Source organism: Octopus bimaculoides, chromosome 13, assembly GCF_046866305.1.
Source record: "Octopus bimaculoides isolate indiv1 chromosome 13, ASM4686630v1, whole genome shotgun sequence".
Taxonomy (NCBI): domain Eukaryota; kingdom Metazoa; phylum Mollusca; class Cephalopoda; order Octopoda; family Octopodidae; genus Octopus; species Octopus bimaculoides.
Genome location: NC_142940.1, coordinates 304378 through 317210, shown reverse-complemented (window position 1 = coordinate 317210; position 12833 = coordinate 304378). Strand labels below are relative to the sequence as shown.

The following is a 12833-nucleotide window of genomic DNA, read 5'->3' as shown; positions in this document are numbered from 1 at the left end:
CCCTGAATGTGCAGTCGATGTAAGTTTTTACAAGCATTTTGTTTTTTGTTTTAATTATCATATTAAACTATTATTTTATATTTTTCAAACCTATTTATCTTCATGATTTTTTAAAGAGTTAAATATTATACGTTGGTACTCTTTTGAAGAGATTTTATCTAGCCCCAGGTCAGCTCAAAGACATTCCAGTCATGACTATCCCCTTTATTCCCTCAGACAAATCTAGGACTACTTGATCTGGTACATACCCTCTTGTTACATACCCACAGTATATTGCCAAGGGTCTTGGTCACCTGTCACTGCCTCCATGAGGCCCAACACTCGAATGGTGCCATCAGCACAGGTGCCAGTCAGCTGGCACTGGTATCAGCCACAACTACGATTTCACTTGGTTCAACAGGTTTTCACAAGTGCAGCATATTGATCAACGATTGAAGAGTGCTTTTAACGAGCCAGTTGCACAACACTGGCATCGGCCATGACTGATCTCGTTCAGCTTGATGTCACTGCCACCGTGACGTCCAATGCACAAACGGTGCTTTTGGTGTGCCAGTCAGACAACACTGGCATCGGCCACAACTACGATTTCACTCAGTTCGGCAGGTCTTCACAAGCACAGCATACCGCCTAGTGATGGGAGAGGGCAAGAGAGTGGGAGTGTGAGGCTAACCCTTACTTTACTCTGAATTTCTCTGAAAACCCTTATTGTTATGTATGTTGACACTTTTTTGTCATATAGAAGTATAATTATCACGTATGGAATGAAATATAAATTCTTGTTAAAAGTTTAAATGTATTTCTAAATAAAAAAAATTTTCATCATTTCAGGAAACTGTAAACAATATATTGAATTGTAACAGTGTTCTCTCTCCAAACGCCTCAGAGTTTTATCCAAGAAAAACATTAACATATGATGTGAGTAGTTGTGATTCTGACCAGAAGAATTACCATTATTAAATTTATATAAGACAAATTTGTCTTTTGGATATTTTTACATCTGAATGTGTCTTTATATTCAGAATATTTTTATGCCATGTTTTTATAAGGACATTGCTTTGCTCCTCTCTGCTGAAACCTAATTTCCTTCTACTTCCTTTGCCAATTGTTTAATTTGTCTTAGTCTTATCTAAGCAGAAGAAATCACAGTTTAATTTTTCTGCCAAGTGGCATCTAGTCTCACTAAAGTATAACTTTATGGTTGAACACTATTTTATGAAGCAAATAAAAGTTCATTCCAGATTAATCTTGGGGAATTATAATTTGAGTATATCAGAGAATGAAGTAATTTTAATGAAGCAGAACATAAAGTAATTTTCAACAGTTACTCAGCCTTCTAAAAATGTTTACTTCCTTCTCTAAAAGTTTTGAAACATTGAACATCTTAAAATTTACTCTCTCTAGACACATTGTCAATCAATCAAATCAATCAATGTATTGTTTTGCTTAGGCATAGCAATACTAATAATCTGGTGTTTGAACTCAATATACTTATGTGTGTATAATTGTTTGCTATCGCTGTCTCTATAAAATGAAATAAACATTCAGAATAACACAACTGTCAGTGGAAATAGAAAATCATTTTGAATTCTTTTCATGTTGTATACTGTTCATAAATGACTGGACACACACACACACCTGTATGTATATGTATGGTTTATCTTTCTCAGAAATTGTGATCACATTTTCTGAATATATATTTTAAATTTCTATAATCTATCACATTTCATGACTAATTAACACATTTCAATATCCATTTCAACAGGCAATATTTCACTACAGTATATTCGATCGTTTGCCAGCATGTACTGCTCATTTCAGTCTATCGGAAAGAGAAAAAAATTGTCCACATTGTTTACTTGAAGTAGCTCTCTATTATCTAACAACACATCCAGGAAACATTGATGACTATATGAGGCCAGTAACTGAGGCCTTATACACAACACACATCACAGAAAACAGCTTGGCTGAAATGGCAGAAACAATTTTTGAGAAGGTAAGTGTTGCTTTGTTTAATGGGAGCTGGCCACATTGTAAGCAAGAATATTGTGCAAAAGACAGCAGGTCTGTGAGATCTTGGAAAGTCTATGACAAGCTGAGCACACTCAACAATCCATATAAGCTTATTGTCTGTTTCAGCTTGATTTCTGCATTTGGATGCTTTTCCTAATGCCAACCACTCCACAGAGTATACTTGGTACTTTGAAGGTGGCACACACACACACACACACACACAACAATGAACTTTGTGTGTGTGTGTGTGCACCATTTCCTGCTATCTCTTCCTTTGACAGAATGCACACCAGCATGGGATACCTCATGTCAGTTTTATGGGTCGTACTCAGAACATGTTGGAAGAGGGAATTGACTTTGGAGTTTTCTTTCTCCTAGACTGATTGCTTTTGCTGCAGCTAAGGAGCACAATCACCCCTTACAAAACTCTATTGGACCCATAAATGGAACTCTGACAAGTGCGACTCTTCTGATATGAATTTAATTTTTTTTTTTTTTTAAAGAAAATATGTAATGTGCAACAAAAGGAGTAACAGAAGTACTTTTTTTTTTTTCACTTGTGACAAAAATCATTCTGTTCAGTTTGATTGTCAGTCTATTTTTCTCTTTTCTTTCTTTCTTATTTATGTAGTCTGTAAAAATGGAAAATTTTGCTTACACTGGAGCAAGAATATGTAAATACATTTCATCGATATCAGATAAGTCACTTGCCAAGAGTTTTCAAGATTGTTTAATTAAGCGGTAAGTATTTTAAAAGCATTTACTATTATATGAAGTGCACACACACACACAACATATATATATATATATATATACATTATTTAATCCTTGAGATTGCAGTATAGCATCTAGCTTCTTTCTAGTGTCAGATGCTGTCCAAGGTCTAGCTCCTGCTCAATTATCAACTGCCATGAGGTCCCTTACCTCCTCATTTGGTAAAAATGAAACGATTGCTGTCATTTAAGTTGCATCTTGTGGATATTTGTTTGTTGTTGCATGACTGTGCGGTGAGTTTTGATATCTACATTTCTTTAGCTTTGGGGTGGGTATCTCGTGTAGGAATCTACCATTCTTCAGCCAACTCCACTCTACTGATCTCCACTGCAGCCACCACACGAATCTCCAGATATACTAAAATATGTTGGACTGCAATTGGAGGAAACGTGTACCAACCATTGTGCAACAACGGCACAGACAACAGCAACAAGAAGAAGAAGCTTTGCATAGTTTTGTATGCTGGACTTGTGTTTCCTTGCTGAGTGTCTGATAGGGATTTATGAGAAGAAAACAATACCTGTACAGGGTAGGAGTGTCTTTTGCTCTTCACTCTCCATAACCGTTCACCCATTAAATCTCACAAAGGTTTTGCGGATCTTTATCATTCCAGCCATGGTACTTGTTTGAAGTTTGTGAATTATGAAGTTGTGCTCTCTTTCCAAGAACCAAAGTTCAACCATGTTTTGTTGCAGGTGGGTCGGTACATAGCTTGTTGCTCCAATAATTCTTTGGATGATTCAGCTAATTGTGTATTTTGGGTTCTGGAGTTGCAATGTAGATGTTTTCCTTCTCTTCTTGCATTGTTTCACAAACGATATTCACCTCAAGCAAACAGCTAACTGGGAAGCCTGAGCCCACATTCTTATTTTCTGGTCAATATCATCACTATCATCATGGTCATTGTCATCACCACTATCATCATCATCATAATTTCAATAGCTGTTATATCATCATGCTGGCATTGTCAGGTCTTCACTCCTTTTAAATCCTCTTCTGTTGGAACTCATCAACCTGACATCTGTTCTCACCATTTCTTTCTACTTTAGTTTTCTTCTTTTGCTCTTAATTTTCTGGACCATCAACTCTCTTCTAATTCTTCACATCTCCACACAACTACGCTCATCTCTCTGCTATAAACATCAATACCTTTAACAACCTTTATTAGTTTTAATTTCCATACAAATTAGCATTTCAATAGATAATTGCCAACTCCTTTCTCTTCGGTGTTTTTTACATTCACTGACCCATGTCTCCCTAACATGTAATCATGTACAACTGTCTTCTAGAATCTGTAGTTGAGCAGCCAACTGCCTGATGTTGAAGATGTTAGCAAGAATTTAGATAATTAACCCCTGTCCTACTTTCTCCACACACAAATTAACTTTTTATATTTTGTGAAGATCTTGTAAAATTTTACTATCCCAGACATAACAATCATCTGAGGCATAGATGATTGTGTGTGAAGGTGCATGGCTTAGTGTTTAGGGAGTTTGGCTCCTGATCGTAAGGTTGTGAGTTTAATTTCTGGTGGCACATTGTGTCCTTGAGCAAGACACTTCATTTCACATTGATCCAGCCCACTTTGCTGGCAAAAATGAGGTGTACCTGTAATTCAACGGGTCAGCCTTATCACATTCTGTGTCACACTGAATCTCCCTGAACGCTCTGCAAATATGTGTACTCTTAAGAGTACACATGTTTGGGGAGGGTTCAGCAACTTGCACATTAATTTCACGAGGAGGCTGATCCATTGATCGGATCAACTAGAACACCCTTGTTCTTGTAACCAGCAGTGCCATTTTTTTTTTTTTATATGATTGTGTGTGTGTATAGACACATATGGTATCTTTGACTTCAGTTTTCGCTTCTGTGAGGCCTAACGTCTTAATAAGTTAACTCGACTGCTTTTTCTTCTAACTAAATCCTTAGATAAGCTCCACCAACATCACATAGCACTTCTTTATCCAATACTCTTTCAACAACTTACATTTCATGTCCATACTAGCAGGCTTGTCTCCTCAGTGTACAACTTCAACTGATGTGTTTAATATTCACCTTTACACTCGTTCACAGTGCCAAGTCTTTCATGTAGCTTCACTTCCACATCCATCACATCATGCTTCACATTTCATTTCTCTTCATCTTCAAACCTTTTACATGCAGTAGCTCTCATTACCATGGACTATCATACTTTCTATTTTCACTTCACACACTCTGCCAGCATAAGCAAGAACTAGTCAATCCCTTCCTTACTTTAGCAACTCTGCTTTCACTACATTCATCACATCATCTAAATAACAAACTACAGGTAGATCTAGTGAAATGTCAGAGTATTGCATGGCTGTTCCTACACTTAACCATTCTCATATTATCTATCACAGTCCTGGCTCAGAAAACCTACTGGATCTTTTCTATTTGCATTATATAGAGTGAGTAAGAGAGATAAAATGTTTCAGAAAAAAAAAAGTAAAATATAATTTTATTATATATTTTTAAATAAATACAAGTTGCATAAATTTGGTTGCAATTTATATTTGCACAGCAATGTACAGTGAGTTTGACTTTGTAGTGTAATAAGCTATTTTCACTGAACAGTGAAATAATTCAACTGTAGCATGCAGTTTAAGTACTTGCCCGCTTAGTTCCACAATTCTGACTCAAAATGTTTTCCTTGGATTTCCTCTTGGCACATATTTTTTCCTGGAGTTGTTGAAGAAAGCCATTAACTACATTGATCTCATTGGTTTTGGAGGACCTACAAAGGCCATAAGTATAGCCCCTGCCTCTGGATTAAATTCGTAAAAACGTTACAAACTCACAAAATGGATTTCCACAAAAAAAAAAACAAAAAAAAAACAAACAAAACTAACTATTTTCCAAATGAAGAGTGTGTTGATGGTGAGATTTTGCAAAATTATGTTTTGGTGGATTGATAAAAATTATAGAAATAAGTATGAATAATTTTGTATGGCAAGAATTTGTAAGATTCTTGTAGTATCTATCTCTCTCTCCCCACACACACCTCATCATTTTCACCTCCTTTTTATTGTCCTTGAATCTCTTGTGCTAGCAAAAAAAACACATGCTGGTATCATGCAAGTTAATCCATGACCAGTTTGGAGCATTTCATAAGTTTCTTTGCCATTTCTGCCCAGTTAAACCCAAAACTTCATTGCATTGCTGAACTTCCAAACTGTCTTCATGTCCCAATTGCATTCTACAAACTAATCAACTGCAATGTTTAGTAGTGCATGTTCAAAGTGTTGTTACAGTTGTCTCCTTCAATCTGGAATTTAAAAAAAAAAAGTGGCAAGTCAGCTTATTAGATGTCGTAATCAATATATACTGAAATTCCAATAATCTAAGACAGATGTAGTTGCCTCTCCTAAAAAAACAAAAGTCTCAAGGCTTCTGGAATGCACCTTGTATGTTGGTTTTAGACTTGGGAATGACATTGATAGCAAGAGATGAGTAGAAAGAAGAGAGAGAGTAGAGTGAGTTGCGAACCCAGCAGGTTTGATCATTTTGAAGGGTATTTGTTGTGATTAATGACAAAGAAACTGCATAAAACCCATCAGAATATCACAACTGGTTTTATTACTTTCAAAGACCTTTTCTTCTTATTTTTACTTAAACTTAGCAATAAGTTTCGTCATGTTTTGAATGTTTTGAAAGACTTAATGATTGATGATATGTCGTTGGTTTTAATAGGTTGATGCCTGTTTATTTCCTGAATCCTCATCATTTAACGTCCATTGTCTATGCTGGTATGGGTTGGACAGTTTGACCAGTACTGGTAAACTGAGGGGCTGCACTAGACTCCAATCTCTATGGCTGGATGCCCTTTCTAACATGCCATCCATTCCAAGAGTATAATGGGTGCTTTTATGTGCCACCAGTTTGATTGCCAGTTGCGTGACACCAGTATCTGTCACGACTACAATTTCACCTGGCTTGATAGGTCTTTTACTTTAGCATGGCTTAAGATAATCCTTGTTGATCTAACATGACAATATAAACAAGATTCTACTTGGCAGTTTGTTGGTTTGTTATTTTCTAAATATTTTCTCCCTGACTCCAGTCAATATTATCTCCAGCTTTGACAATTACAGCTAGAGACACTCTATCTGGCTTCTAGTCTCAGTTTGGGAACAAAATTTCATTTCCCAGCAACTTTTCAGCTGCTTAGATGTCACTTGCATCAGACATCAGCACAAATGGTCGCTTCTCCTGGGACTTATCCGAGACCAAAGACAACTAGTGGTCTGTCGTAATATCACAGGTCGTTCATCCTCGCCATTCAAGTTGCTATATATGTTTTATTGCATTCATACTTTACAATAAACCTCTTTTTAATAATTATTCCCCACCACCATAAGCTTATGCTGAACAAAGGTTACTTGTTGACTCTATTCATATGGAATGAAAATGTTTCGTTCAGAATGATTCTTCTTTGAGTGATATCTTTTCTTCTTTAGTCTTTATATCTCTAACTAATCATGTTATATCATTTATATCCACAACTAATCTCAATCTCGTTATTCCATAACATTTGCACAGATTGCTGTTCACTCCTTAAATTCTCTCGTTTCCCCATCTCGTGTTATTTTTGTTGTTGATGTCATTGTCACATTTTGTCTCATTAGCTTCTTTAACATTCTGGCTCCAAAGTTTTTATTTATCTGTCACTGAAAGGTCTCTTGGATTCCTAGTAGATTGACTAAGTATATGATCATTATCACATTGATGAGCAATTAATTAGTTGCACACCATTAAGTGGCATCATATTTGCATAATTGATGATATTTCTAATGAAATTGTCGTGGCTGATCATCGAGCGACTAAGCAACAGTTTATTTGATATTTAATCCTTCAATGTTTTTTTATTCTTTCAGTTGTGAGAAAGCATATAACCTAAGAACAGAATTAATATCATCGGCAGCAACAATCCCAAGGTTTTGTAGAATGTCCTTATTTATTGCAGAACTTTTCTTGTTACTGGAGGTATGACTTAAAACATTTTAAAATTGCATTAAATGTTGATAAATAACATTTTAGATATTAAATTTAGAAGAATATAATTGTATATATAAATTTAGAAGAATATAATATTTGAGATAGTATCTGTGGAAATAATCTGATTTAGTTATAGAAAACATTGTGAAAATATTAGCCTTTACAATTTTGGTGTTTGATTTTGCCCAAATTATATCTTTGTTGCAATATAACAGACAAACCCAGTACACACTGTCAAGTAGTTGGTGTTAAGAATGTCTGACTGTAGAAACGATGCCAAAGCAGACGTTGCAGCACAATGCAGTCCTCGGACAGACTGGATCCTTGTCAAACTATCCAACCTTGGTCAGTATTAAACATAGACATTAAATGAGGATGATGATACTGGTATGGTTTGGACAGTTGGAGGGGCTGTGTTGAACTTCAGTGCCTACTTTGGTATGGTTTCTACAGCTGGATACCCTAACCCTAATACCGACCACTTTACAATGTGTTCCTGGGGTACTTTTTGTGTGGCACCAAAACAAGTGAGGTCCCTATGTAACTTGCAGTACTTTAAAACGGTTCCCTTGACTTAGTGCAAGTATTGTAAAGAGGGAGCCATTTTTAGGAGAAGAACAGGTTTGTTGGTGAAAAGGGGAGATACATGGCTGTCCTGCACTGTATATATAAAATAGAAATAGGAACTGTTTTCTAGTTATGTTTGAATATAATTATGTAATTGATGTTTTCTACTAACTTTTAGCTTGAGACTGATGGTGTGAAGGAAAAACTAAACGTATTGAGAAATGCCATCTATTCTTTACTGGAACTTCTTCTGAAACATAGCGGTGATGAAACAGTGAAATGTGCGGCACACTTGATGAAGGTAAACAAACTTAATTCACTGTTTTAACTTCTTTAGATTCTCCTCCACTCTCTCTCTCTGCTTTAACATGGACTGTTATGCCAAAGTCTTAAGATTTATGGTTTTTCTTGGCCACAGCAGTTGTTTCCCGTTGCCCTCTGCTGGTTTATTTACGTTCACTCTACCAGTCTTTCAGCTCTTGTCACAGGGAAAAAGGAATGTTAAATGATGATGATGATAATATATGAAAAAAAACTAAGACTAATTTGAGTTTTAGAGACAATCCATTGCTCATTTTGCTATCAGAAATATTAAATAAGGCTGTATGATAAATAGATAAACTTGTGATTAATCTTTCAGTAGCTGACACCCATAGCTCCATTGTTCATCAAATGTCATCTAAAATTTTTAAAAATCAAAATATATTGAACTTCCAAACATTTTATTCAAACATATTTGTCTTTATCAGTTTTCAGAATCTGTTTTGTATAGTGTTGAAAATAACATCAGGAATCATCATCATCATGTGTTTATATATTCACACACACAAATCTATTGTAATATTGATCTGACAACATTACTTACTGATTGATTGTTTATTGATTTCCAATGTGATGAAATTGAATTATTGCAGTTGGCAGGTGCAGCTTTGGAGGACTCAGAACATCCAAATAACCAATCCCTCGATAAAATATATCTTAGTTTTGAAGAGCTTAAAGGTTCACCAAAATTAAATAAGTAAGTATTTTTGTCCCATCCCTATTGGTGTGTGTACTTTATACAGTTAGTGTTTAATTATATTTCAGATGGTTGAAGGAATACAAAAGAAAAAGCCCCTTTCTATTGGGTTCATCTGGCTCTTGTTATTCCTAATTCTTTTAACTTAAAGAAACCAAAAGGTGAATTGGAGGAAAAGGATTCCTGTTGCTTCATGGTTTATAAATCATGTTTCTGAGCAATATGAATGAACTGTTGTGAGGAAATCATATCACATATGTGAGGTTTTTACCTGTTGAATGTATTACTCATATAAAAGTGTTATTTGGTGACCAATAACAATAATAACAGTTAGTTTGTTGATATTTCTTCAGATATCATGAAATTATCACATAAGTAGTAAGATAACTTGTGTCACAGGATAGTTCAAATGTCTCTTCGGCATAAATCTGTTAACCAGCGGTCATTTGAGATTCTTTATATCTCTTTCACCATTTCTTCTCCACACACTCTGCCTTTGTTCCTGTTCTTACTGCACCTCCACCCCACCATACTCAGGGATTCCAGGTTAGCTGCTCTCCTGGCAAGTTGCCCAGACCCCCCCCCCCCCCCCCCCAAGCATGAAACTTTGTATACCTGGACACTTGAACAGGATTCCAGCTACACTCTGCCATTTTTAGGACAATTAATGTTCTCTCATTTTTTGATAAAACAATAATTATGATAATAATATTGTATACAGCTCTGAGGTGCACTACAGTATATTTTGTGAATGAAAGCCAAAGTGAAAATCAAATAAATAGTGCATGTCTTTAATTGGCAAAAACAAAATGACTTCCCCAAATATAACAATATCTATTTCAACACAAGTTTTCACATCAGGAATCTTGCAACACAAATACATAAACGCCTGTATATACAAACACACACACACACATATATATATATATATATATATATATTAGAGGGAGACGACAATATCATGACAAATTGTAACTAATCTTTTCGTTTTATCTTTAAAGGACGTCTGAAATACTTATTGATTCCGTGTTGAAATTAAAAGAAGTACATTTTGGTCGTAATGAAAGTGCTCAAAGTAAGGTTTCCAGCTCCTCACCAACAGATGCTGATAATACAGTACCTCCTGTGAATCCGAATTCTGAAGCTGCTTCTAATGCAGTCTTTATTACGGTAATGTATTAACTGGTTGAGACCTGTTTCTATCTATTCCCACTGTTTAACCATTTCTTCTCAATGAATTACTCTATTCAATTCTAAATTACTTTATTCAATTCTAACTGACCCCACTCATGCAGCTGATAGTGGCTTGCAGTTATCAGTTACGTTCCTTGTTATGTCGAGCTGACATCTTTCTGTGGCAGAATTTGCTTCTTACATCCTAGAGTTCTGAAGAGCAAGAGAGTTCCTGGAATAAATACTCCTGCATTCCGCTCAAATGTGTTGCCCTTCAGCTCAGGAGTTCCTTACTGTTGTTCCTTTTATGTGTTTCCTGACATTTCACAACGGAGACTCAAATTCACCAAGTCAGTGACTGCCAGGATTGCTCAGGGCTGAAAAAAAAACAAACACATTCTAGAGTTGCTTCACTAAGAAGAGGCTGTCGATGGTTCCAGTCCCGATACAATACTTAACTCTCACTCTTCTAAGTTAATTTTCTTTCAAACACAAAATGGAGAAAATGATGAATGTTGAGAAAGTTTTTTTAAAAAATTAGGTTTGAAATTTTGTTATTAAACTAATTCGAAATATTTCTGAAATCTTTAAAACTTATCTTCTAGTATAATAATGAGTGTAGCGTTTATATATGTGTGTGTGTGTGTGTGTGCCCGTCTTCCCCCCCCCCCCCCGGTCCAAAATCACGCAGTAGGAAGGAGTGGGAGAAAGAGTAGTATATGTCTGAATTTTATAGTATTAAATATCCCTCACGGCTGGTCTTGCCAATCATCATCATCATCGTTTAACGTCCGCTTTCCATGCTAGCATGGGTTGGACGATTTGACTGAGGACTGGTGAAACCGGATGGCAACACCAGGCTCCAGTCTGATTTGGCAGAGTTTCTACAGCTGGATGCCCTTCCTAACGCCAACCACTCAGAGAGTGTAGTGGGTGCTTTTACGTGTCACCCGCACGAAAACGGCCACGCTCGAAATGGTGTCTTTTATGTGCCACCCGCACAAGCCAGTCCAGGGGCACTGGCAACGATCTCGCTCGAAAATCCTACAGGAGCCAGTCAGGCGGTACTGGCAACGGCCACGCTCAAAATGGTGCATCTCATGTGCCACCCGCACAAGAACCAGTCCAGGGGCACTGGCAACGATCTTACTTGGCTTGCCGGGTCTTCTCACGCACAGCCCATTTCCAAAGGTCTCGGTCCGTAGTCATCGCCTCGGTGAGGCCCAATGTACGAAGGTCTTGCCTCACCACCTCAGCCCAGGTCTTCCTGGGCCTACCTCTTCCACGGGTTCCCTCAACTGTTAGGGTGTGGCCAATCGGTTTCAAAATACAAAAGCGTGTTAAGTAACAACCCGATTCTATTAATATTCTCATCAGAAGTCGCCAACATGGAAGGGAAGGTGGTGACTGCTCTCCACTGCCGGAGGTGGATTAGAACAAGCGGTCGGCGTCGGCTGTAAAAAGGTGGTGAAATGTAAAATGGTCCGGGCGATTTGGCTAGGAATTATGTCCCTTGATTAGGTATGTTGGAAAATCGGCAAGAGGGGAGTTTGTATTAATATTTGATAAACGAAACGGAAGATGGATTTAGTATGAATCTTTATTCAGCACGATGATCATTTTGACACATGGTGCATCTGTCCCATAGGGTATTGTGCATTTGGTTGTGTTACATCAATCAGTGCAGGCTGTGTCATTTCAAGTGCTCGGTGTAGGACAAGCTATGCCCCCCAAAAAGTATACTGAGACCTCCTTGGCGTGTTGTTCCGGCTAGTTGTACACTGGTACTCTCTGACAGAGTGTTACCAACAAGTGGCGTTAACTATAGTTGTCCATGAATACTTAACATAAATGATAGGATTGGTGAGGTGACAAGGGTCTGCATCTCTGTGGATAGCAGAGAGTTTGGCCAAAGCAGCGCTGAGCCAAGTAGTTTGTTGTTTTACTGGAGAAACAGTTGAGTTCTATTAAATGGCAGAGTGAAGGTGAAAGACTTGTTTGAAGGGGATGGTGACAGTGAACATCACTGACAAATAGGGTCACTCAGAGCATCCAAAACGTAAGGAAACAACGTATTAAGAGAGTTAAGGGCAAGGTAGCAAGAAAGAGCAATTTGCATTTATTGGAATAGGTAAGAGAGGCGTGCAAGCCTGACCGGAATTGTTGTGTTTATGCAGCTTAGAAAAGAGAGGCACAGAATGTGTTAATGTGTTAATGGCTGGTGGTGGTGGTGGGGGCAATGGAGAGGAATTCATTTACTAGATTTTAATTC

The 12833-nt window shown here is 37.1% G+C and overlaps 1 protein-coding gene across 1 annotated transcript in view; it reads left to right on the top strand.

Moving 5' to 3' along the window:
• The window catches only part of LOC106877780 (polyadenylate-binding protein-interacting protein 1), a 28560-nt gene that overhangs the window by 12782 nt on the left and 2945 nt on the right, over positions 1-12833 (top strand). Inside the window, exons 2-9 of the mRNA XM_052972278.2 lie at positions 1-19; positions 829-915; positions 1763-1993; positions 2642-2751; positions 7683-7791; positions 8549-8671; positions 9285-9388; positions 10390-10558. The exon at positions 1-19 is cut by the window's left edge and continues 61 nt beyond it. Coding sequence (XP_052828238.1) covers positions 1-19; positions 829-915; positions 1763-1993; positions 2642-2751; positions 7683-7791; positions 8549-8671; positions 9285-9388; positions 10390-10558 — 952 coding nt within the window. The remainder of the gene's footprint in view (positions 20-828; positions 916-1762; positions 1994-2641; positions 2752-7682; positions 7792-8548; positions 8672-9284; positions 9389-10389; positions 10559-12833) is intronic.